At 39.4% G+C, this 27,420-nt stretch overlaps 1 protein-coding gene across 6 annotated transcripts in view; it reads left to right on the top strand.

Annotated features, from left to right (window-relative positions):
• The window catches only part of clcn5b (chloride channel, voltage-sensitive 5b), a 97,044-nt gene that overhangs the window by 55,961 nt on the left and 13,663 nt on the right, over positions 1-27,420 (top strand). For 5 of the 6 annotated variants that reach the window (XM_063060762.1, XM_063060766.1, XM_063060765.1 and 2 more), the window contains 6 exons: positions 8,421-8,572; positions 16,026-16,125; positions 18,670-18,857; positions 19,697-19,819; positions 23,559-23,765; positions 25,761-25,841. In XM_063060762.1, coding sequence (XP_062916832.1) covers positions 8,421-8,572; positions 16,026-16,125; positions 18,670-18,857; positions 19,697-19,819; positions 23,559-23,765; positions 25,761-25,841 — 851 coding nt within the window. Of the gene's footprint in view, positions 1-3,758; positions 3,995-8,420; positions 8,573-16,025; positions 16,126-18,669; positions 18,858-19,696; positions 19,820-23,558; positions 23,766-25,760; positions 25,842-27,420 lie in introns of those variants that run through there. The other variant, XM_063060768.1, reaches the window with a different exon arrangement.

The following is a 27,420-nucleotide window of genomic DNA, read 5'->3' as shown; positions in this document are numbered from 1 at the left end:
TCAGGTAACCAAGAATCCATGATACCAGGGAAGCATCCACCTGCATCGCTGTCAGCTTCTCCCCCAGCAGAGCAGGACGGATGGTGTTGAACGCACTGGAGAAGTCAAAAAACATGACCCTCACAGTACTCGCTGGCTTATCCAGGTGGGCATAGACACGGTTCAGCAGGTAGACGATGGCATCCTCAACTCCTAGTCGGGGCTGGTAGGTGAACTGGAGGGGATCTAAGTGTGGCCTGACCATAGGCCGGAGCAGCTCCAGAACAAGTCTCTCCAGGGTCTTCATGATGTGGGAGGTCAGTGCCACCGGTCTGTAGTCATTGAGGCCTCTGGGGCGCGGCATCTTCGGCACAGGGACGAGGCAGGACATCTTCCACAGTACAGGAATCCTCCAGAGCCTCAGGCTCAGGTTGAATACATGGCGAAGTACTCCACATAGCTGAGGGGCACAGGCTTTGAGCACCCTGGTACTGACACCATCCGGTCCTGCAGCCTTGCTTGGGTTGAGATGTTTCAGCTGTCTTCTCACCTGTTCAGCTGTGAAGCCCACCGTTGTGGTTTCATGTGGGGAAGGGATATAGTCATGAGAGCAGGGTGGGGGACTGTGAGGAGGGGTAGGAGGGGAGAGTGGAATATGTATTGGTTGGGGGCCGACAACAGATGGCTCATGTGGGAGATGGGCAGGGGCCACAATGTCAAATCTCTTAAAGAACAGGTTAAGTTCATTGGCCCTGTCCACACTGCCTTCAACTCCTCTGTTGCTAGTTTGCCGGAACCCAGTGATGGTCCTCATCCCCCTCCAGACCTCTCTCATGTTGTTCTGCTGGAGTTTCCACTCAAGCTTCCTCCTGTACCTGTCTTTAGCCTCCCTGATCCTGGCTTTCAGGTCCCTCTGTATTGCCCTCAGCTCCTCCCTATTTCCATCTCTAAATGCTCTCTCGTCCTCAAACACAGTGATGTCCACAATATTATAACTCTTCTGCAAGATCATCTACTTGATTCACCTTAGTCAAATATAACACCTTCAATCCTGTATTCATCATGCTACCTTGCATGAAGACAAATATCTGCAGATGGTGTAATCTGGAATGAAAATACTCAAAGGATTGCATCAGGATCTCAATCTGAAACATTAATTTACACCTATTGTATCTATGTGTTTGATTTTCTGTGTTGTTCCAACATTGCTGTTCTTTTTGGTGTCAAATTGTGTGCTAACTCTCATATTTTGGTGTCATTAGCTATGCTTAAAGGAGAAAAACATTTTTTCTTAAATTGCTGCTCATGAACACATTCATTGGAGCAGAATTGGAGTTTAGAATGAACAGTAAACCTCTCTTGATAAATGCTTGTGAATCTAGAACATAAAACCATGATGTGTTGGAAATGATCACGGACTAACTGCACATTGAGAGAATATTGGCCTGTGTGTGCTCTAAGGATGATATGTGGCTGCTTTTAACAATTACTCATGCTTGGAGAAGTCTGCCATTTCTGCAGATCTCCAAACCTTCTCCTGCTGCTTTTGGTATCCTGGAGAAATAGAGGAATTGGCTTTGCTACCATTTCTCCACCTCCTGCCCTGTTATCTCCTCTATTCATCTAAGTTAGTGTTTGCGTAATTATAAACTTGATGTACTGAAGGTTGCAAGCTATTACTCACAAAAAAGGTTGATAAGCAGTACTGTAGAACTGCCTCAGTGCACACAAAGTAAATGCCTGTACAATGGCATTAGAAAAAGCTTGGGAATTAATCAGTTACTAAAAGAACCTACCAGTTAGTTAGTTAATTGTAAATTGTCATGTGATTAGGCTCAGGTTAAATTAGTGGGTTGCTGGCTGCATAGCTGGATGGGCCTATTTTGCACTGTGTAAAGAAATATTTTGTAACTCTCTAGGGCATAATTGGTGTATTTCCTCTAGGTCACCTTCAGGGAATTTTGGAGAGTAAGGTGACTATGACTTGGATTACTGCGGGGAAGAAAAAGTCTTGTATTTAAAGCAACACACGCAAAATGCTGTAGGAACTCAACAAGCCAGGCAGCAGCTATGGAAAAAAGTACAGTCGACATTTCAGGCCGAAACCCTTCGGCAGGCCTGGAGAAAAAAATGCTGAGGAGTAGATCTGAAAGGGGGAGGGGAGGGAGAAATGCCAGGCAATAGGTGAAACTTGGAGGGGGAGGGATGAAGCAAAGAGCTGGGAAGTTGATTGGTGATAGAGACAGAAGGCCATGGAAGAAAGAAGAAAGTGGGGGAGGAACACCAGAGGATCGCAGGATGAGGCTTTTCATTCTAGGATGAAGGAGATGTCCTTTTTTAAAGAAAGGGGCTTCCCTTCCTCCACCATCAATGCTGCCCTCAACCGTATCTCTTCTATTTCACACACATCTGCTCTTACGCCATCCTCCTGCCACGCTACCAGGGATAGGGTTCCTCTTGTCCTCATCTACCTCCCTACCAGCCTCCGTGTCCAGCACATAATTCTCTGAAACTTCCGCCACCTCCAACTGGATCCCATCACCAAACACATCTTTCTCTCCCCCCACCCCCTCACTACATTCTGCTTTCCGCAGGGATCACTCCCTACGCGACTCTCTTGTCCATTTATCCCTCCCCACTGATCTCCCTCCTGGCCTTATCCTTGCAAGCTGAATAAGTGCTTCACCTGCTCCTACACCTCCTCCCTCACTACCACTCAAGGCCCCAAACAGTCCTTACAGGCGTGGCAACACTTCACCTGTGAGTCTGTTGGGATTATATACTGCGCTTGGTGCTCCTGGTGTGGCCTCTTGTATATCGGCAAGACCCAATGTAGACTGGGAGACTACTTCGAGCATCTACACTCCATCCACTAGAACAAGCCTATTCTCCCACTGGCCACCCATTTTAATTCCACTTCCTATTCCTATTCCGATAGCTCCATCCATGACCTTTTCCACTGTCAGGATATGGCCACACTTAAGTTGGAGGAACAACACCTTATATTCTGTTTGGGTAGCCTCCAACCTGATGGCATAAACATCGATTTCTCAAACTTTCAGTAATGTCTCCTTCATTTCCCCGCCATCCCTCCACCCTTCCATCCCTCCCTCCCTCCCTCCATCCCTCCCTCCCTCCCTCCCTCCCTCCATCCCTCCCTCCCTCCCTCCCTCCCTCCATCCCTCCCTCCCTCCCTCCCTCCCTCCTTCCATCCCTCCCTCCCTCCCTCCCTCCCTCCCTCCCTCCCTCCATCCGTCCCTCCATCCCTCCCTCCATCCGTCCCTCCATCCCTCCCTCTACCCCTCCACCATTTTCCATCCCCTTGTCCCTCTCTCATGTTATTTCTCTGCCTGCCCATCGCCTCCCTCTGGTGCTCCTCACCCCCCACCCTTTCTCCCTTCTTCCATGGCCTTCTGTCTCTTTCACCAATCAACTTCCCAGCTCTTTGCTTCATCTCTCCCTCTCCAAGTTTCACCTATCACCTGGTGTTTCTCTCTCCCCTCCCCCCACCTTTCAAGTCTACTCCTCAGCTTTTTTCCTCCAATCCTGCCAAAGGGTTTTGGCCCGAAATGTTGACTGTACTTTTTTTTCCCCATAGATGCTGCCTGGCTGGCTGAGTTCCTACAGCATTTTGTGTGTGTTGCTTGGATTTCCAGCATCTACAGGTTTTTCTCTTGTTCCTGTATTTAAAGGATTGTTTCAGTGACTATTGCTAATTTAATTTTTAACCAACTTATCTGTGTACTCCTTTAAGTAGCAAAGTCCATTCTCATAATATGCATTGTTCTACTTCATGGAATAGAAGTAACTGAAAGGCAAGGATTTAAATTCTTGCATGAAATTAATGAAGCACTGCAGGGATTCCAACAGGAACTGAAGCTTATTGCCTGTAAGAAGTGCATGCCTGGTTATTTATCAAAAAGCACTGGATCAATGGATATTTAGTGTATGGACTTGCCACCATGAAATTAAATAGTGAGAGACTTCATACGCTTCTAAACAGGACAAACATGAGGTAAGGTCTTTACGCTGCCTTCCAGTGAAAGATATACTGTACGTTTGAAATTCGGTAAGTGCAGGGAAGAGAGAAAGCATACAGGCTGAAAATTAATGAATCAGCTGCTGAAGATCAGTGGTGAGATAGGGTGGGGCTGCAATCATTAGTCAAATATGGCAGCTGGGAAGTCAAGGCTCCAATTGCCAATCAAGTGGGTATCAGGAAGCTATTAGTTGGGGTGATGGCAAATAGCTGAGAGCCAGTGAATTGAGAGGGAGGAGATTATAGTTGAGGGTGTTCTTTGGTAAGGGAGAAGAAATGCAGGCATCAGTGATCAAAGAGTGTTGGGTTCGGATTTTCTTCAAAGGAATAGAGGCTCATGTAAAGTTCAGGATGAGGTGGGGGAAAAGGTAGTAAAATGCCATAAGATTAAAGTAGAGGAAGGGGGCCTAAAATAAAGCAGATTTGTAAATAATGTTAAAAGGGACTTGACTTGGGGAAGTTGCTGGTGCCAGATTGGGAGAAATTTACTGGATTTTGTAAGTATTTTTGATGTTAGGTGTGGGTTGATATCTGTTGGTGCTATGCCAACATTGGGTAAACTCCACAATTTGGTGACTGATGCTGGAGTCTGAATCTAGAGTTTTTTATTCAAATTTATAGAGCTGTTGTTTTGCATGGCAGGTGGTTTTCTCTTCACAGTTCTAATCAATTTTAGTCTAGCCACTCCTCCAGATTGTGGCTGCATCAATGGACCGCAGCAAAACCATCTCTGATCTTGGTGAGAGGGCATGTGTAGGCCAGGTAGAGGATGTCCTGGGTTGGGGTACCACAGGAACAAGCTAGGGTTTGTTGGGAGCCCCATCTGTGTAGTGTTTGCACTGTTCTGGCATATCAACTTATGAGTCTATTTGTGGTGGTCCGGTTTTTTTCTGGTAGCTGTAGAAATACCTGGGAGGAGTGAGGTGGGCTCGTCGATCATATCTCCACTGGATGGTGAGAGGGGCCATGTTAGTGTACCAGTATTGGTGCCATTCAGTATGTTCATCATGGGAGTCGAGGGTTATCAAATTGTAGAAAGGCTTTTGGGATAGTTTACAAACTGGATGTGTTGTTGGTCATATTTTGGATACGCTTGTAGAATTTTGCTGAAGCTTCCCTTCTGTGGATCTCCGGGGTGCTATTCTGCTCATTGTTGGAGTATGATATCAATTCTTTCTGTATCTGTGATAAGGGTGTTACCATTGCAAGTATACTTGGATACATTTAGATTTAGCTGCCTTCATGCTCTACAGGAATAGAGGCTCTTGTACATTGTTTTTCTTGGCATTTTGCAACAAAGCCTGTCAAGAAATAGAGGCCCCAATTTGGAGTATAGACATTCTTTCTTGCTTTATTTCTTGTCCAGCTGAAGTAAAGGAACATGCACCCCCTTCTGGCTCAGCCTATCTCGCCTTTACCTCTTGTGTCTCTTTGTGTCTTTCATCTTCCCTTCCCCTCTCTCATCCACTCACCCCTTTGGGTTTTTCCAAGTCCATGAACTTTAACTCTATTCTGTCTCTGCTGTTTTTGCCTGACCAGTATGTATTTACATCATGTTTTCTTATTGTTTTAGCCTTGTAGAAACTTTTTCACTATATAGAATATTTTTTAATATTATAACCACAAAATTTTAGTCAGGTAGTTATAAAACAAAACTATGGCAAATGTCCATACTAACCAAGATATCTTCCTGAGCAAGTCCTATTTGCCTGTATTTTGCCTGTATCCCTCTAAATCGGGGTTTCCAACCTTTTAGATGCCATGGAGCCCCTACCATTAACCGAGAGGTCAGTTAAATCTAAATCTTTTCTATCTGTGAACCTGTTGAAATGTTGTTTAAACTGTAATAGTATCCACCTGTGCTAATTCTCCTGGCAGCTTGTTCCACGTGCGTATCATTATCTATGTGGAAAAACTTTCTCTCAGGTTCCTTATAGATTTTTTTCCAATCTTGCCCTAAATCTATGCCCTTGAGTTTCAAATTCCCTTACTCTGGAGAAAAGACCACAGCCCATATTACTTGTGCTCCTCGTGATTTTGTAAACCTCTAAGGTCATCCCCCCCATGCTCCTACTCTCCAGGGGAAACGGACCCAGCCTATCCCATCTCTCCTTGTAACTCAAGTACTTCAGTCCAGGCAATATCCTTTGTGAGTCTCACTGGGTCTCAACACCACCTTCTGCAATTAGATACTGGACTTTCTAACAGTAAAGCCACAGTCAGTCTGTCTCCCCCTCTGTTTTGTAACAGAAATCTCAACTCTCTGCAATGTTAACATTACTTTAACTAGTATTTGAGTATAGAAATTTATGATCTAGTTTTGTAATCTTGAATTACAATTAAGAAATTACAGTTTGGGAGTAACAATAACAAGAAAATGCCTTGTAGGCAGAAACTAAATAAACTGAAAGGCTCACAGAACATGTGCCTTTGGTTTAGGGTTTAAAAAAACAGGCTTTGTTTAAAATAGCACTACAGTTCATCTTTTGCCCAATTTCTTTCTTTCCAAAGCCAAATCTCTTGTTTTCCTTATATCAGATATAAAACCATTATTCTGAATTAGTTATTACTGCTTCTAACTTCCAAATTCACTTCCCAGTGCATTGTCTCCTTCCTGTCTTATCATATATACTAAAATCCTGTCTCATTTCTCACTCTTCTACTCTGATTCATTCTTTTGCTAAGGTATGAGAGTTGCCTCAGCATTTTGCTTAAACCAGTTGTTGGTGTTGCTAAATGATGATTTGACTTCACCATGCTTACTCTTTTCAATATATGTATGCACAGTTCTGTGCTATTCTAATTCTTCAGGTCTTCACAAAGTGAAGAAAACAATTTATCTCATAATAGGTAACAAAGTAATAACATTTAATGTCTAGTGATAGAAATGTTATTTTACCTCATTCCCTCTGCTCATGAACTAGCATCTGAGCTGGCTTCTCAAAATGCCAAGGCTTGTCCTTTCTTGCAAGTGACAACCCCATCCTAGATAATTTTTCTCACCTTGAGCTTGTTGTTCCCTCCGGAATATTTTATCTATGTTACTAAGAACAATTTGTTTGAATGTCTCTAATCAGGTTTCAGGCCTGTCATAGTATCAAAGTTACTAGTGGTGTGTGTGTGTGTGTATTTGATTATATTTGACTACATCCTCCTGCTCCAATATGCCTCCATTACTGTCCTATGAATAAAGCCAAATGTGTCTTTCTTACATATTTACTCAGGTCAGAGAATTGTCAGCAAAGACTTCTCTTCGCAGATCTTCAATACTACCTCTGGTGTGTCCCAAAAATCTAATATCATTTCCTTTTATTTCTTATGTTAATCCTGCCTCTCTTCTTATGGTGATAATGTTAATTGGTTATGTCCATTGGCCGCATATTGCTTCCTTCTACTACCCCACACCAGCCTCATAACTGCTCAGTTCCTCTAATCTCTACCTCTACATACAACTTTAATTTCACCCTCTCATGTGAACACATGCAAGGTCCATATTCATGTCTTCTGCGCAACACTATTTCATGCCCTCTACTTCCATAATATATTTTTTCTAGATGGGAAACGCTGTAGACTGGAAGCTTAAAATCTTGGTTCTTGAGTTCTTCGTGTTTTGTGCTATTGATTCTCCATGAAGAATGTCCATTATGAATATGCTAAGACCAAATACTTGGTATTTTAATATTTTAGCTGCTATAAAGATTCTAAAGTTTATGATAGATATGCTGTTACTTTTGCTCTTGTCTGACCCCCACCCCACTTTTGCCCTAACAAACAAGCACTGCTCAAAGAAACTCATTATGAAGGAATCAAACTGTAAACTATCAAGAATAATTTATATTTGCAGGCACTTTGATTAAAATGCTGACATTCCTGTTTGGGTCACAGCAGTCACTACATTATTTCAATTGTCCATAATTCACAATGAGAATCTTGCTACCAACAATGACCTAGCTTACACACGTTGAAAAGCAAAAAAAAACTACTGTTGCTGAATCTGAAGTAAAGCAGAAAGTACTGGAAATACTTAGTATTTGCATGGAGAAGCAAAATTAACATGTTAAATTGAACTTTCATCAGAATGTTGCCCACATTGCATTTCCTTGAATAGCCCAACAATGGTGATATTTTCCTAATCTTGCCCCTGCAGCCTTGTGAATTTTAACTATGAGCGTATCTATACACAGTCACAGCATATCTTTAAGTCGCATAGGTCTATCTATCCAGGAGACTCAGCAAAGTGACGTGAGCCAGCACAGAACATTGGAGCACTATAGTGGTCTGGCTAGACTGTAAAATGTATCTGCCTTGAACAGAGAGCATTCTATCTGCCACAGTTTAAGTAGTGTGCACATTTCTTTCTTTCCTTTGTATGTACTGTATGTTACATTTATTTTTTGTATAGAGTACACGGTCTATAATGGAGCAGGAATGAATGGTGCAAGTAAGATGATGGATTTTTTTGATGAACCACTTCCTGGTGTGGGAACATATGAAGATTTCAATACAATCGATTGGGTCCGTGAGAAATCCAGGGACAGAGACAGACACAGAGAGGTATGATTTAGTCTCTCTTTAATTTCACAGAGATGTGCATCTCACTATAAGAAATTGATATCAACACTTGATAGAAATCATTTGACTATATTTAGTTATCTTTAAACAAAGGATCAGTTTTTCCTCTAATCCATTCTTTACATTTCTTTCAACCAGAAGACAATATTTTTCCAGACTTCTGCTATTTATTGCTTTGGAGTCAATAGCTTGGCTGCAAGTTGATATTTTCTTCCTGTATTTTGTATTTCATGTGCGGCATTATGACACACTTGGCTCAAAGGAATTCTTTGTTCTTATTCAAGAGCAAACTATGTGTATAATGAATTGAAATAAATTGTATTCTTTATGGTAAGAGCCATAATATTTGGGCTTATTTTAGCATAATTTTATAAAGGGACAATAACAACTTTAAGAAATTATTTTCCATATTTAAAATTTTCCTACCCCTATACCTTTCTAGTGATGCAATTCCCCCTTGCACCTCTTTGCTCCATAAAGCTTATGATCCATAACCTACAATTTGCCACTGCTGAAGGGCTGGATTTTCATTTTCTTATACTACTGAAGCCAGTGGTTTAGTTCAGATCTTCCAAATGGACTTGTTGATATTAATGAATTTCCCTCTTTCCGTTTTATTTATGAGAACTATGAGATAAGCAATTATTTGTGTAGCCCTGAAACTTCCTGTATGTTTTCTACATTATGAATGCAAACAATCCCTGTTTAATGCATCTGGAATTAGTTTTTCCAATGCTGGTTTAATTGGTATCATCTTGTACTCTGTCAATGTATGAGGTGTAAGCTGTCAGAGGTAGTCCTGTATGAGGTCCCCTTTCTACTTGATTTCTTTCAAATTAACTATTGCCTGTCAAAGAGCTTACTACAGCTCTTCGCCAGTCAATAGCAATGCAGAAGTAAGCTTGAAACACAAACTAATTCCAACGATCATTTCTTATTGCAAAATAATCTGTCTAGGCATGAAAGTTTCATAAATGGGGATGGAATTTCCTTTTTGAAGTGAATGTTTAATAATTATAAATTGCATAAGGCAGGGTAACCAACTGTGACCCATTTACATTTGAGGAAACAGGTATGTTCCTGTGCATCCAAATCCTGCTTTAAATAGGCTAAGTACCATAAAGAACTCAAGTTAAATGAATAAAGTAAGCAACATTTTGTTTAGACTAACAAATTGATCAAACAAATTGTTTTATAAACCATTTAGTGCTAGCTTAAGTGCATTTTAGTGTGGAGGGACTTAACATACCAGAAAATAAACTATTATGGAGCCTAAGAAAGGAGCAAAGCTAGGAGAAATGCAAATACTGTTTTATTATATGAAATAATATAACATATGAGTTCAAATATAGTTACATATGTTATAGGGCACTGGAGTGGAAATGTAATATTATCAAAATAGTTTTCTGCTCCAGAAGCTTATCTAATGAAAGCTTACGACTGTAGTGGCAACATTATCACTCTGTATTTCTTTTGAATCGAATTGCAGCTCAGATGTCTGCATAAGAGAGAGGTAAAGAGCAAGGGGATGAAAGACATGAAATGTGCTTATCAGGCAGAAAAAGATTAATGTGGAAAAAAACAGGGAGAGGAAGGTTGAAATTATGATCCACGCAGATCATACCATCATACCTAAATAATTACATCAAAGTAGTAGGAAAAAAAATTAAAATGCAGTATATGGTGTGGTAGTTACAGGGAAAGTGCAATGCAGGTAGGTTAAAAACTTGAGGGCTACAAGATAAGTTATGATATCAAGAGCTCATTTTTTGCATATGGAAGGTCTGTTCACGAGTTTAATAACAATGTGATAGAAGCTGTCCTTCAGTCTAGTAGAAAAGACACCGAATATGCTCATTGAAGGTCGATCATTCAAAAATATTAGCTTGCTGTACTTCTGATTATTTATGGAAATCTTGCAGTAATGTACCATGTATAAAAGTGACCGCTCTTGTCAGATTTGAGGGTTTTACCTATCTAATAAACTTCCTTCACTTTATATATCTGACATTTTTTTTGAATTCCAACACAAAATAAACTAGGCATATGGAATGTTCAAGTTAAAAACAAAAATTGACAGTAGTAAAAATCAGGGGATGATACAAGAAAGGAAATACCGAAGAAACTGAATAAATTGAAATATCAGCTCCAGTTAGATTTCATTCAAAGTAAATTTATCACCAGAATACATACTGTATATATCACTATATACAACCCTGAGATTTTTTTCTTGTGGGCATGCACAGTATGTTCAAGAAATGCAATGGAATTATTGAAAGGCCACACCCAACAGGATGGACAAGACAACAAACTGCAAATCCAAAAGAAAAATAATTAATAATAAGCATCAAGAACATGAGATGAATAGTTCTTAAAAGTGAGTCCATAGGTTGTGGGACCGGTTCACTGGTGAAGTGAGTAAAGTTAACATCTCTGGTTCAAGACCTGATGGTTGAGTGGTATTAACTGTTCCTGAGCTTGGTGGTGTGGGTCCAGAGGCTCTGGTATCTTCTTCCTGATGGCAGCAACAAGAAGCATGCGTGGCCTAGGTGGTGGGGTCTTTGGATGCTGCTTTCCTGCGGACAGTGCTCTGAGTAGACCTGCTCAATGGGGGGGGGGGGCCAGGGGGAGTAGGCATGCAGGTACAGCAGGCAGTGAAAAAGGCGAATGGTATGCTGGCATTCATAGCAAGAGGATTCGAGTACAGGAGCAGGGAGGTACTACTGCAGTTGTACAAGGCCTTGGTGAGACCACACCTGGAGTATTGTGTGCAGTTTTGGTCCCCTAATCTGAGGAAAGACATTCTTGCCATAGAGGGAGTACAAAGAAGGTTCACCAGATTGATTCCTGGGATGGCAGAAAGACTGGATCGACTAGGCTTATACTCACTGGAATTTAGAAGATTGAGGGGGGATCTTATTTATAAAATCCTAAAGGGATTAGACAGGCTAGATGCAGGAAGATTGTTCCCAATGTTGGGGAAGTCCAGAATGAGGGGTCACAGTTTGAGGATGAAGGGGAAGCCTTTTAGGACCGAGATTAGGAAGAACTTCACACAGAGTGGTGAATCTGTGGAATTCTCTGCCACAGGAAACAGTTGAGGCCAGTTCATTGGCTATATTTAAGAGGGAGTTAGATATGGCCCTTGTGGCTAAAGAGATCAGGGGGGTATGGAGGGAAGGCTGGTACAGGGTTCTGAGTTGGATGATCAGTCCTGATCATACTGAATGGTGGTGCAGGCTCAAAGGGCTGAATGGCCTACTCCTGCACCTATTTTCTATGTTTCTATGTAACACATCCATAGTAGTATGTCAAAGTATTAGATGGTCATTCTGAATCTTCGCAAACTTCTAAGAAATTAGAGGCCCTAGCATGCTTTCTTCGTAATGGCACTTGCATGCTGGGCCCAGAACAGATCCTCTGAAATGATAACTCAGAGGAACTTAAAGTTGTTGACTCACTCCACCTCTGATTTCCTCCAATGAGGACTGGCTCATGGACCTCTGGTTTCCTCCTCCTGAAGTCAATAATCAGCTCCTTGGTCTTGTTGACATTGAGTGAGAGGTTATTGCTGATGTAACACTCAGCCAGATTTTCAATATCCCTCCTACATGCTGATTCATCACTATCTTTGATTTGGCTAACAACAGTGGTTGTCAGCACACTTAAATATGACATTGAAGCTGTGCTTGGCCTTAGATAAAGTGGATAGATCAGAGGGCTAAGTACACAACTTTGTAGTGCACCTGTGCTGATGGAGATTGTGGAGGAGATATTGTTTCCAGTAAGATGGTGCATTCAATCACAATGGCTTCTTTGCTTGACCCTGAAGACGTTACTGTGGTTGGCTGCATACTTCTGCAGCATTCCTGGACTCGGTCTTGGACTGTAATTTTTTTGTGTGACTGTGTATGTTACTGATATATTTGCTTGCTACCTTATATGTGCTTTGTGCTGTGTGTGACTGTCGGTGCTGTGTTTTGCACCTTGGCCCTGGAGTAACATTGTCTCATTTGACTGTATTCATGGGTATTCAAGTATGGTTGAATAACAGTTGAACTGAAATCAAAACTGACTGGGGTCTGCAACTGAGGAAATCGAAGATCTAATTGCACACCGAAGTATTGAGGCTAAGGTCTTGAAGCTTATTGATTAGTTTTGAGGGGGTAATTGTATTGAATCCTGAGCTGTTGTCGATAAAAAGCATCCTGATGCATGCATCTTCGCTGTCCATCTGTTTCTGGGTTGAGTGAAAAGCCAATGAAATGGCATCAGTTGTGGACCTGTTGTGACAGTAGGCAGATTGGAGTAGATCCAAATCACTTCTCAGGCAGGAGTTGATGTGTTTCATCGCTGTGGATGTAAGTGTTACTGGATGATTGTCACTGAGGCAGGTCACCACCTACTTCTTGGGCACTGGTATGATTGAAACCTGCTTGAAGCAGGTGGGTACCTCAGACTGCCAAAGCAATACTCCAGCCAGTTGATCAGCACTGGTCTTTAGTAGTCTGCCAAGTACCCACCCATCTGAGCCAGATGCTTTCCATGGGTACACCTTCCTGAAGGATGGTCTCACATCGGCTTCAGAGACTGAAATCACAGCGCCATTGGGAGCTGTGGGAATTTGTGGCTCTCCCGCCCCAAATCCTGGTTTGTGTGGATGCCGTGTAAATTGCTACCCAGTTACAAATTCGTGCCACGAAAGAACAGAGGGTATACCACATACGATTAAAGGAATTGTATTTATGAATGTTAACTAAAGGGTTAGTAAAGGAAAACAAAAAGAAAAGGGCCCATTTTAATTAAGCAGTCAAATGTGCACAAGTTGGAACTGGTCTTGAACTTCTCTGTCACTCGCGCACTGGGCCCTCGGTCAGCGTGAAAGCACAAGCCACCTTCCGAACGTCACTCGCAATCCATCCCGAACAAACGGGTCTCCCACCAGGTCATATCCTACAACCGGTTCTCCCTAACATCTTCTCCCTTCATCTCCCGGCAAACCAAAGAGAACCCCCAAGACAAACCTTGGTGCCTTTCACCAAGAAAACTTCCAGTCCTAATTGGATGGCACACATTCCTCATCATCCCTTATCTTCAACAATAACCCAAACAGGCTGACAGCAGAGCAGACTGCTCTTACAAAACTGCTAAATGAGGTACAGACAGTGTAACTGTAAAAATATGAACCAGGGGATTACACTAACGACAAAGGAGATGGATATCAACGTTAGGAGAACTTGCACCACTCACTCCCCTCTTTACATCAGCAGCACGGCAATGGAAACTGCAAGCAGTTTCAACCTCCTTGAAGTGCACATTTCGCACAACCTCAAGGTCCGAGAACATGTTCTACATAATCAGGACAGCTCACCAACACCTCTACTTGCGGAGGAGGCTGAAGGGAGCTGGACTATGCACATCTATACTCCTGTCTGCTACATCAATGCCGTATCATTGCATGGTACGGAAACTGCATTGCGGCAGACAGGAAGGCTATGTAGCATGTAGTCAAAACTGCCCAATATGCATCACCAACACCAGCCTACCCACCTTCAAGGACATGTATACAGAAAGGTGTCGGGAAAAGGCCAGTAACCTCATGAAGAATTCCACCCTTCCTACTCATGGAGGGAGGAGGCTACACAGCACTCCTCACCAGGACTATTAGACTCAAAAACAGTGACTTTTCCCAAGCAGTAAGGCTGATCTACACCTCTACCCACTAACCCACCCACACCTCCCATCACCAGAACTTTATCATTTCCTATCAGAGTCATCTTATGGACAGCCTAGCGACACTTTATAGACTTGCAACCAATGTATGTATATAAGCTATCATATATTTATATTTATTGTCTTTTGTTATTGTGTTCTTTATCTTGTGTTTTGTGTGTTGCATTGGATCTGGAGTATCAATTATTTCATTCTCCTTTACACTTGTTTACTGGAAATGACATTAAACGATCTTGAATCTTTAAATTTAAGTTTTCTGGCATTGTTACGTAGAAAATAAACTTACCAACTTATCAGACTACAAGTTCAGTCAGGAGCTAAGGCTATGATTTCAAGTTGGTCACACTGATAATTTTAGGCAAGTATAGCTAAAATGTGATGATTATTATTATATGTACTAAGGTACTAGAACTAGTCAATTTAATGAAAGTAACATTCTGAAAATACCTTAAGCATTGGATAAAAATGCTCACTCAGTACTTTAATGGATCAACAGGCAGTAAAAAAATTCTCTATTGCAAAGTTAGGGAAGGTGGTGAGTAGATCTAAGTGACAAATGGCTACGTAACGTGGAGCAATGGTAGTGTAGAGGTGAGCATTGTCACTTCCCAAACAGTTGACCCGAGTTCAATTCCTAACCATTGCACTGGACACCACAGTAATGTGACGGTTAGCACAACGCTATTACAGCTTGGGAAGTTTGGAGTTGATTTTCATTGCCGTTCTGTAAGGAGTCTCTGTAGTTCGTCCCCATGGAATGTGTAGGTTTTCTCCAGGTCCCCCACTTTCCTCCCACGGTCTAAAGACGTACTGGGTCATTGTAAATTGTCCCCTTGATTGGGTTAAGTTTAATCAGGTTTGTAAGGGGTTGCTGGGGCAGCATGGTTCAAAGGGCCAGAAAGGCCTACTCTGTGCTATAATGCTAAATAAACTAAAGTGCCTCATTTCTATCAAGCTTTTTCTATTTTTACATAAGATCTTGTTCTTCATGGCAATGCTATGTGTCACTTAAAAATAAGCAAAATTTTGGGGATTGATGCTTGATTAAGTAGTTCAAGAATCCTTGCTTTTATGAAGATCCAGTACATTGAACAGTTAAAACATATTTCTAACACATCTCAGACCAAAAAGTATAATGTTTTTAGATGCTCACTCAAATGAAGAGCAAGAGAATTGATCCAGAAATGCACATCTAATGCTACAATTGTAACCCTGCAACAAGTTGCCTTTCATGTTAATGGTTACTTTTTAACAGTTTCAGTACTGTCTTTCTACAATTTGACCTAAACAAGTCTGATACTCTGATAGGGGAAGGCAACACATAGAATATATTACTTTCCAGTTTGATGCAACATTCCTACTCTCTTCCTTCCCTCAGCTATCTGTCAGCCCCTTCACCTGGATCTACCTATCACTCAGCAGCTCATCCTCACCCCCCCCCCCAACCACCTTTTCTGTGCTAGCTATCTCTCCACTTTTCAGTATCGATGAAGGGTCTCAACCCCAAACTCCGATCGGGACTTCCCTCCATAGATGCTGCTTGACTGTGGGTTCCTCCAACTCCTTTGTGTGTTGCTGAAAACAAAATGCTGATAATGTGCATTGACTTCTTTCATTTGCATCCAGGGTTGTGATTGATTGACTTGGGTGGGAGGCTATAAGAAAACAATTGCATTTTAATTTTTCTGCATCTCTTTTTTAGATTGCAAGCAAAAGTAAGGAATCATTCTTTGCACTTATTAAGGGTTTGGGAGATGCTTTCTCCGGATGGTTGGTAATGCTTCTAGTTGGGCTTATGTCAGGTATGAAGAAAAAAACAAATTATTTTTGTATCATGTAATTGCATCAAGTACCTTTGATTATAGGATCCTAGTTTTATTTCCATGATGAATTGATCAGGGTGCTCGATTTAAGAGACCAAACTGCAAAATTAATTTGAAGCATCAGCTACAGTGCCTTGAAAAAGTATTCAGGCCCCACAACTATTTTCATATTTTAATGTCTCAATTTCTAAATTTAAAATGTATTGAAGTAGGAGATTTTGAGCTAATCTACAAAACATTGTGCATCATGTCAAATGAAAACAAAAATTCCAAAACCTGTCAACAATTTACTATAAACTGAAAAACCAAAATTGTGAGGCTGAAAAAATATTTATCCCCTTTGTAACTACACTAAATTTCCACAGGTGCAGTACTCTATATCACCTTATCAACTCAGCCAATTTGTTGATGTAGAAAATAAGAGGATCACTTGAATAAATGTCTCCTCTCTCTGTAAGGTCCAACAGTATGGTGGGTTTTCAATAGACCAAACCAAAATGGAGACACAAGAACATTCAAGACAAGTCAGGGAAATGATAATAAAGAAGCACAAATCTGGGGAAGGGTATAAGACCATCTGAAAGGCACTGAACATGCCTTGGTGCTCAGCGCATTCCATCGTGAAAACAATATGAAACTACGGCCACACTGCCTAGGTCAGGCTGCCCCTCTAAACTTAGCCACCAGGGAAGAATAGTACTTGTAGGAGGGGTACTGTGACACCTACAGTCACTCTGAGTGAAATGCAGAAGTCAGTGGTTGCACCTGGAGATAAGGTTCATGGTTCCACAATCTCTTAAGGCCTTGAACGAAAAAGGTATTTTTGGAAGGGTGACAAGAAAGATGCCCTGGCTATATATTTAAAAAAATATATCCTTGCCCATAAAGACCTTGCAAAGCTTCATGTAGAAGATATTGTAAGGATGTGGAAGAAGATCTTGTGGTTGGATGAAACTAAAGTGAAACATCTTGTTCTCAATACTAAGTGGTATGTGTGGTATAAATCTAACACTGCGCCTCGGCCAGAAAGTAGAGGAAGTTGGAGAGGAAGTTAACTTTCAGCAGAACAATGACCCAAAGCACACTGCCAGACCAACCATGGAGTGGCTTCAAATGAAGAAAATTGATGTCCTTGAGTACCCCAGTTAGACTCCTGATCTTAACTCAATTGAACATCTCTGGCAAGACCTCAATATTGTTGCCCACTGCTGCTCCCCAACTAATTTGGCATAGCTTGAGCAATTTTGCATGGAGGAATGGGCAGACCTTACTCAAGCACGTTGTGCAAAGCTATAGAGACTTATCCAAAATGATTACTGGTTGTAATTAACCATGTTCTGAAGAAAGGGAATACTTTTGAATTACTAACATTTCAGTTTTTAATTTTTAGTTTGTTTTGCTTTACAATTTTCTCTTTTTATCTGAGCCCCATTGTAAAGGGAAAGGGAAGCATGTAATTCATAAATAAAAAATCTCAGTTAAATTGATCCAAATTCCTGTTGTAGCATCTTTATGTGAACAAATGATTGGGGGCTGAAAACTTTTACAAGGCACTGTATTAGTGATTAGTGGGGGGGCGGAGTTTGGGGAGGGTAGTTGGTTATGTATCCTGGTGATGCAAATGTTAATAATGTAATCTAAAGTATTTCAATGTGGTGTCAATTGAACCATGTAAAATTCACTACCCCTACCATGATCACTGATCCTTTCCCATTGTCACATAATGCTCACACTCACTGTTAGAATAAAAATACTTTATTTAGAGTAGTGGCAATAAAAGGATCCTGAGATTATCCATTCTGTAAGATTTCAATAAATTGTAAATATTTTTATATAAATAAATGAAATCCCAGATTCCTAAGCAACTTCTGTTTAACCAAGTAATTTTCTGGTATCCCTATTTAAAAAGTTCAATTTTACTCTTATATACAACTCTACAAATGTTTCAAGCAATTGTCACTTATTAAATCTGTCTATACTTTTGACAATAATTGGGTAAAGTAATAATGATTTGAAGTAATAAGCATTTGAAGACTTGTAAACTTCAATAAAATGTATAAATTCATCCACCAAAGGAACTGAATAACAATAAACCCTTCTGAGCTTGCTCCATAAGAAAATGAAATGACTCCAAGCACATGGAATAGAGATGAAAATTGAAGAATGAATGAAGTTACCTGCACTAGAAATACAATTAAACAAATAATTTATTTCTATATCAGTAAAACCTTGGCCTTTAATTTGCTTGTTTTTTTAGTAGTATACACTAGAGATATGTAATCATCAAATTAAGTACATTTTTCTTAAGCATAATGTTATTTTCACATTCCTGCGCAACTAAATATTGCTTTTCTTTTGTATATTTTTCAGTTAAATATAGTTTCCTTATAAATAAAATCTTTGATTCTGTATGGGGGTAGTTGGGGGGGATGGGGGTGGTGGAGTGTGGAGAGACCCCAATTGAATATATAATGTAAGAAAAGGATTTCCTAAAAGTAATTATGTCCTCAATCTTGTATCCAGGTGCCATTGCTGGTTTGATAGATATGGCTTCTCATTGGATGACAGATCTCAAAGAAGGGGTCTGTTTAGTGGGATTCTGGTACAATCATGAACATTGTTGTTGGACATCCGATGAGATCACTTTTGAACAGAGGGATAAATGTCCGGAATGGAAGTCTTGGTCCGAACTGTTCCTTGACCAATCTGAAGTAATTAGATATTTTATTTACTTTGTTCATAGTCTGCTCTCGACAGTTTGTCGTAGATTTCACCACCTAACAAACTTGAGTATGCTTTGCTATCTTACAAAAACATAGTTGACTTTCTCAATTTCTTTGTGGTTATTGAGAGAAACTAGGCCAGTAGATATTTTTGATGATTTCTCTCCTCCAATAGTGGTTTGTAATCAAAATTTCTAAAATCTCAGCCATAGCTTCTCTACACAAGTCAAAGGTTACAATACTGCCAAAAAATAGGTAACGAAAACTAAAATACATTGTTTCTGGAACTTGTAGCAATGGTTTGCAGTGCTGTAGCCATGATATAATGGGATCTGCACATTTTTTCTGAAGATTAGTTCACTAATAGACCTTATTGTGATCAAATGTTTGTCAAATTCAAGTTGGCTAGCTTCTGAGCAATAAGTGAAATGAATTATGATAATCACTTCTGTGAATGCAGTCTGGAATCTTTCATGATTACAATAGTAAGCAGTCAGGGTATGCAGATACCACGTGATTTGTTACCCAAATTGTAAGATTTTTGAGTGAATGCCTAGAACGTTAATATTAAAATTAAATTTCATTGATTTTTTTTCCCCTCCATTCAAGTGTGTGTAGTAAAGTATTATACCTGATGTATACAGGGAGTATTTAACAATGCATAATGTTTATCCTTTGTTTTCATAAAGCAAAAATGTTCTGGAATTGCTTTAAATTTGACCATCTTCCCTGTACTAAACTGATTTTTGAAATATCCTTTACTGATGATCCCACTAGACAAAAATATGAGAAGTATGTTATTAATCATGTTGTATTGTTTGTTCTAGGGTGCTGGTGCGTATATATTGAATTACTTCTTGTATGTCAGTTGGGCCCTAGTTTTCGCTTTCCTGGCAGTGTCTTTGGTGCGAGTATTTGCACCTTATGCCTGTGGTTCTGGAATTCCAGAGGTGGGTCTTAAAATTACTTTTACCAGAACGGTACACTCAAAACTTAAAATAAATGCTATTTAAATAAATGTATTTAGCATTTATAGTGTAGTTTGTCGCCCCCTTGTGATTCTTACCTGCTCTTCAACCATTTTAACACAGTGACCCTCCTTTCTGCAATACCAATTCTTCCTCTTTTGTGTCTAGCTAGATCTTGTTGATTTTTATTTTTAATTTTATGGGAAAATATAATCTTGGCATCTCTTTATAGCAGGAGAGGTTGTCTAGATCTCTCAAAAATGGGGAGAAATTAATAGAATAAGAACATTAATGCTTAATGTTCATAAATAAAATGTGGAGCTATATATTGGTTCATCGTTCTTCACTGTGAAAGATGGTAAATGAGTGAGATAGACTACTTACTGCACGTGTAGTAATAATATTGTCTGATGGTTCAGGAAAAAGCATTGTATCATTGACTTAATGCAAGTCTGGCAGAAATCATGGAGTCATGCAGCAGAGAAACTGGACCTTCAGCTCACCAGGTCCATCTCAATGATCAACTGCACATCTGTATTAATCTCATTTGCTAGAAGATGGTCTGCAGCTTTATAGACCTTGTTGAATCAGGTGCTTATTTAGATGCATCTTAAATGTTGCAAGAATCCCAGCCTGTTTAATCAATGTGCTCTAGATTTCAACCATTCTCTGCCTGAAAATATTCCTACTCAAATCCACTCTAAATCTTTTCCCCATTACTCTAAATCTGTGCCTCTATAAACCTCTATAATGGAGAAAAGTTTCCTATTGTCCACCCTATTAATACCCTTCATCAATTGGCATAATTCTATCATCTCTCAACTCAGCCACTTTTGCCCCAACAAAAACAAATTCAGCCTTTCCATTCTTTCCCTGTGACTGAAATATTCCATTCAGACAACATCCAGGTGAATTTCCTCTGCATCTTCTCCAGTGCAGTCACATTCATTCCAAAGTGTGATAACCCAGAATTGCAAATGGTGATTTAACTATGGCCTAGCTCAGGTTTTATTAAGTTGCATTATCTCCCCTTATTTGTCTTGTCACAGCTAAAAAGGAAAGTAACTGTTTCTGCCTTCTTCATTGTTACTAATTCATTGAGTGATAATCTTTGCTTAATATTAAATGGCACATGAGAGAATTGTTTAGAATAGATTATCACCAATTTTGGCACAGTTCCCCCCCCCCGCCACCCTAGGGAATCATGGTGCCTCAGTAGTGGTATCAGTAAGGTTTAAAGGTTTTCTTCTTAGATAAAGTATGCAGCAACAGCATTTATTTGTTAGGGAAATACAGAATAATGCAACTGCTGATTGATGTGCTTCCCCACTGAAAATGAACAGACAACATTGAAACCCTTACAGGTACTAAAATTCTTCAAATGCAGAATTTCAGTTGGCTGCAAAAACAGTAATATTAATTATACCTGAAAGAAAAATGCACAGCAGGTATCCCTGTTTGTTCAAAGTAGGTGTGGTTTAACTGGAGATTCTTCTGTGTTCTCTTTATAAATTTTTTAGTGCACTGGACACCCACTCATGGTTCTTCAGTCATGGTTGGCTTCTTCATTCTGCCACCTGCTGTGAGATGTTGCCCTTTAGCCATCCAAATTTCCTCTGGTTTCTTGGCAGTTAGTTTTAAGTTTTCCCAAAAGATTTTACAGCTTTTTCAATGATATATTGTTGTGCACCTTTTGAGTTTGCATTAAATCCTAGAAAGTTCTGGCATGCATTTTGATTTGATTGCATTGATATTTGAATGAGCTGAAAGGTAATGGTATCAGGGTTCGCATTAATGAGATCTTCCACATTTTTGTACCAGGGATTAAATTTTTAAATTTCCACTCTTATTCAAAAATACTCTGGTTTGCACTTAACTTGTACTCCACATTAACAGTAATGTTATAATCCACTAAGTTATAATCTTATCTGTATCAAGCTTCAATCCAAATTTGCCAATTTTTTTCAGGGTTTTGAATCTAAAGGTTTTTTTTAAATGCACATGGCACTATGAGCAAATTTGCTGATACTAAGTACAGGGGAGGAGGTCTTGTTGATAGTGAAGTAGGTTGCAAAGAAATCTTGATCGGTTAAAGAGTGGCAACTGGATTTCACTAAGATAAGCTTCCGTTTTGGATCTTCACACCAAGGTAGCACCTATACAGTGAATGTCTGGGCACTGATGAGTGTTGAGGAACCGAGAGACCTGGGAATGCAAGTGCGCAGTTCAATGAAAATGGCTAGAATAGGTTTAACATGCTGGCCTTAAGTCAGGACATCGAGTTTAGGAGTAGAGTCATTATGCTGCAGCCACATAAGTTGTTGGTGAGATTGCATTTGTAATATTATATAAACTTTTGTCTGCACTGTTATGGGAAATACATTATCAAACAGAAAAGTGTGCAAAAGGTATTTAAGAGGACACTAGCTGGACTTGAGGATTTGAGTTATATGGAGAGGTTGGCCACATGGGATCTTTATTGCTTGGAGCACAAGAGAATGAAAGTTGACCTCCCAGAAATTTATAAAATTTATGAGGAGTATGTATAAGGGGTCACGTGAATGGTTAACTTACCTACTGGTTGAAAGCCACTTACACAGCACCGGTCTCCAGTTGCTGATTGGGTCATTCGAAGGATGTGGCAGCTCTCTTCCATTAGCTGGCTTTTGCACCACCGCACAGCTTCGGGTATCAGGCATCCCAGGGGTATAAGAATCATGTGTGCAAGACAATCTGTCTTTTAGCTAGGAGCTCCCTTCAGACTTGGTATGACCAGGGCTGAGAAACCATTGGGAAAGTATGCTGCAGTTAGGAGGGCCCACACACGCACTTAGATAATTACCTATTTGATGAATGTTAGTGCTGTAGTTATGTAACTTGGGACTTAAGAAAGTACCTGTTCAAGTTAGTGTATTATTGAATGTTTAGTGCCATAGTCTTGTAACTTGGGGTGGGGGGGGGTGGTTAGATAAGTACTGGTTTGACTTAGTTGCTTGGTTGAGTGTTTCACTGTTTGTAAATAAATAGTTAATGTGATTACTTGCGATCATTGTCTTCTGTCCCATTTACCAAATCTCCCAATCTACTTTACTATAACAGATGGACAATCTTAGACTTTTCTGCAGGTTTGGGGAGTCCAAAATGAGAGGGCACAGATATACGATAAAAGGAGACAGATTTAAGACATCTGTGAGGTAACTTATTTGCACAAAGGGTAGTGAATACCTGCAATGAGTTGCCAGAGGAATAGGTTGAGGTGGGTACCATTGCAACATTTAAGATGCATTTGGATAGATACATGGAGGAGATGGGCTTAGATTATGGGCCAAACACAAGAAACTGGGACCAGGAGGGAGGGTGCTGTGGTCAGCGTAGACTATTTGATCCGAAAGCCCATTTCTATGCCCTGTTACTGTATTGTCTGGTTTATACTTACAAATCAGAAATAAAAACATTTTCCAAGAATTTCAATAACAGATCGCCACAGTCACAATGACACTCAAATTAACACTGCAAACTCAGACAAACTTCTTACCCAAGTTATAAGAATTGCTACTATTATTTTCATAATTTTGAATTAATGTGTACTGATTATGTTCTAAGGATTAATTTGGAGATTGAGATCATTAATATTGATTCCATTCTATATAAACACTTGCAAATTTTCATGCATTTGAATTTTAAGAGTTTAATAATGAATACATTATTTTGTTACTTTCAGATTAAAACCATATTAAGTGGTTTTATCATTAGGGGCTACCTAGGAAAATGGACCTTAATTATTAAAACCATCACCCTAGTTTTGGCTGTATCTTCAGGCCTCAGTCTTGGGAAGGAAGGTCCTCTTGTACACGTGGCCTGCTGCTGTGGCAATATTGTTTGTCATCTCTTTACAAAATATCAGAAAAATGAAGCCAAGCGGAGAGAAGTAAGTCAGTTTGGATTGTCATTCAATGTCTTTTACCAATAGCCCTATAATACTCTCCTTTTTCAAGTTTAATTTCCATTTAGTTGCTATGTTTTCAAATGATATACTCTAGATCATAGCAGTGCATTAAATTGGGGGAAAAAAATGCTTGAAGTCTCCACGTCCTTTACAGATTACGTTCAGTCAGGCTGTGTTTTGTTTTTTGCTTATTGATCATCATCTTCCCACACCTTACCCATAATTTTGACAACTTTGATAATGTACCTTCTCTGTTCAATATACAAACTTAGTATCTGTAGACCCCCTTGGGTAACTGAAGACCCCGTATTCTTATTGCCATTTTAGTAATATTATATTAATATTCTAGTGGTATTTATTATTATTTTTTCTTTTTTTTGCATTTGCACAATTTACTTTTTGCACATTGGTTATTGGCCCATCTTTGTTATGTGAAGTTTTTCATTATATTTACTGTGAATGCCAGCAAGAAAATGAATCTCGGGTTGACATATCTACTTTGATAGTGAATTTACTTTGAAGTTTAATCCTTATAAATTCTGCCAAAACTATGACACCCTTTCTAAATCTACATATTAGAATGAATTACAATGCTCTAACTAAAATTATTATTTACTAAGTATCTATCATAATTCCGTGTCCTTTGAACTCAGTTGCATGAATTGTAAAGGACAAGGATCCTATATAATTTTGTTTTGCACCCACTCTGTCAATTTGTTTTGCCACTTAGGAAGAGCAGTGAACATAAGACGTCTAGTCTCTTTGAATAAGCAGACCATTTTGTAATTGTAACCTTTAATTTTAATTGTCATCTTCTAAAATAATCACTTCCTTTAATTTCATTGGTTGTGTTTTTTTCCCCACTACTGGTACTACCCTCCTCACTGTTTGCTGTTACTGTCTTGTGCCATTGGGAAAATGGCAACATTTTATTCTGTACATTGGAATCCAAGTTACTAGTATACAATGTATTAAAAAGAGCCCATGCCTGTTTTGGCCCTTTAGTCATAGGAGAATAGAAGATGCTGTAATTATTCAGTAGGTTGGACTGCACAGGAAGAAACTGAGTTAACCCTGCAAGTCAATGCCATTTTATGAGAGCTAACTAAATTTAGAAATACAAATTGTTTCAGGATAGAGACGATGGGCAGAGAGGTGGAAAGAATAAAAAGGATGCTGTGTATTGCTTTATTATTGTAACATATTGCAGTACAATGAAAAGCTTTTTTACATGCTATCTGGACAGGTCATCCTTGCATGCAGAAGGTAAAAAGAAAACAGAATATAGTGTTGCAGCTACAGATAAATAAAGTGCAAGGGCCACAGTGTGGTTGATTGGGAGGTCAAGAGCTTGTCCTTACCATATGAGAGATCATTTGAAAAGTCTGATGACAGTGAGATGGCTGTCTTCTAGTCTGATGGTTCATCCTCTCGGGCTTTTGTATCTTCGGCCTGTTTGGAGAGGGGAGAATAGAGAATGGTTGGAGTGGGAGGGGTCTTTAATTATTTTTGTTTTTTGAGAGGTAGCTGGAAGTGTAAACAGGAGGTTGGTTTGCATGATAGAGTGGGCTGCATTTCTTGCTGTAATTTTTTGAAATATTGGGCAGTGTATTTGCCATTGCAAGCTGTGGTGTAATCATATAGAATGTTTTGTATTAATAAATATCAGGAACATAAACCACAAGAAAAGAATGACTGAAATTATATTGCATTGAACAGAATTTTATAAGCCATAATATACTATTTGAATAAGAGTTGCATTTCCTCAAGGCTGTCTGGGTTTAATTAGAGCAGCATAGGAAAGACAAAGGCTTCAGAATGCTATATAAATTTAAAATTACTGCTGCTGATAAGTCAATTAAGGAACACTTACCAAATATTCTTTGAAACCCTATATACAGTCAAATTTATCAGAATTGCATTCTGTTTTTTTTTCTGTCTGTCTACATTGTTACCATAATTGACTTTATTTTCTAGGTACTATCAGCAGCTGCTGCAGCAGGTGTATCAGTAGCTTTTGGTGCCCCCATTGGAGGAGTTTTATTTAGCCTCGAAGAGGTAAGAGATTTCGTCAGAACATCATTGTAGGAAACTGGTCACAAAAGTTATTCATCAGCTAATAACCTCTTACAATCAAACAAATTGTATTTGTCCCAAAATTAGTACATGATTCAACAATATTACGATTGAACATTTCCCTGACACCAGGAATCACTGTGAATAATACAAAATACCTTTTATTTCAATACAATTTGTTTCTGCAACCAAGCTATGCTCTTGTTTCCATTTCATATTAAATGTATCACTGGTGACAAGCTGGTGAATCAATATATATTTCTTTGCTATTTCAGTACATTCTAATGTACAAAGAAAGCTGTGAATTATTTTAGTAATATTCACTGCAATTTTCCAAATGTAATCATTAAAAATGTCTCCATATCTTTACAGAATATTTAATTTTACAGAATCTATTAACTTTGTGAATAATTTGCTAATTCTAAAATTCATCACATTTCACTTTTCAGTATTGGGTTAGCTTCTATAGTTATTTCCAGGTAATTGTAAATTCAAGATTGTTTAATGTCATTTCCAGTATAAGTGCCAAGCAGAATGGCAGAATGGCATAATTGTTGCTCCAGATCCAATATAGCACAAAAAGAAACACAATAAAATAACACAATAATAAACACAATAAATATAAATACACAAGTTAACTTGTATGCACTGATTGCATGTATGTGAAGTGATGGTAGGTACAGGAGTGTCTGTACGTAAGGTGACTCTGACAGGAAATGATAAAGCAGTAGTTGTGGGGGTGAGGTGTATGTGTTTGTGGGTAGAGGTATTGATCAGCCTTACTGCTGGGGAAAATAGGCACAATTTAAACATGCAAACAACAGGAATTCTGCAGATGCTGGAAATTCAAGCAACACACACAAAAGTTGCTGGTGAACGCAGCAGGCCAGGCAGCATCTCTAGGAAGAGGTGCAGTCGACATTTCAGGCTGAGACCCTTCGTCAGGACTAACTGAAGGAAGAGACTTCCTGACGAAGTCCTGACGAAGGGACACGGCCTGAAACGTTGACTGCACCTCTTCCTAGAGATGCTGCCTGGCCTGCTGCGTTCACCAGCAACTTTTATGACAATTTAAACATGTTTATTTTTATAAACAACTTGGAGAAAGCAAGGTAAAATATTGTTGCTATGGGAATAAATTAATAATTTTTGAAAAATGTTGATTACTGTGATGCTAGTAATGCTGCTGTAATCCTTTTGGATTACAGGAATGCTTTCTTAAGAACATAACTGATTGCTGCATTCTGCTGTTAAATAGTCCAGAAGTTTCCATTTAACAGCACAATAACTTGCACTTGTGTAAAGTATGCTTCTTTCTGGACATCTTAGAAGTGATGCTTTTAAATGGGACAAATCCATGGAATTATTTTATGTTTTTTGTATTAGAAATGTTAAAACCTGACTTTTGATAGATGAATTGATGACTGAATCTGTGACCTCATTTTCTTTATTTTCTTAAATTCATCTTGGGCAAGTAATCTTCTGATACAGTATATTGTAGTGGGAAAGTCTTTGTGAGATTTATACAGGTCAAAACACTGTCATTCAGTCACTCTTGGGA

This window comes from Mobula hypostoma, chromosome 10, assembly GCF_963921235.1.
Source record: "Mobula hypostoma chromosome 10, sMobHyp1.1, whole genome shotgun sequence".
Taxonomy (NCBI): Eukaryota; Metazoa; Chordata; class Chondrichthyes; order Myliobatiformes; family Myliobatidae; genus Mobula; species Mobula hypostoma.
The sequence above is the reverse complement of the archived record's forward strand: the minus strand, read 5'-3'. Positions and strand labels throughout refer to the sequence as shown.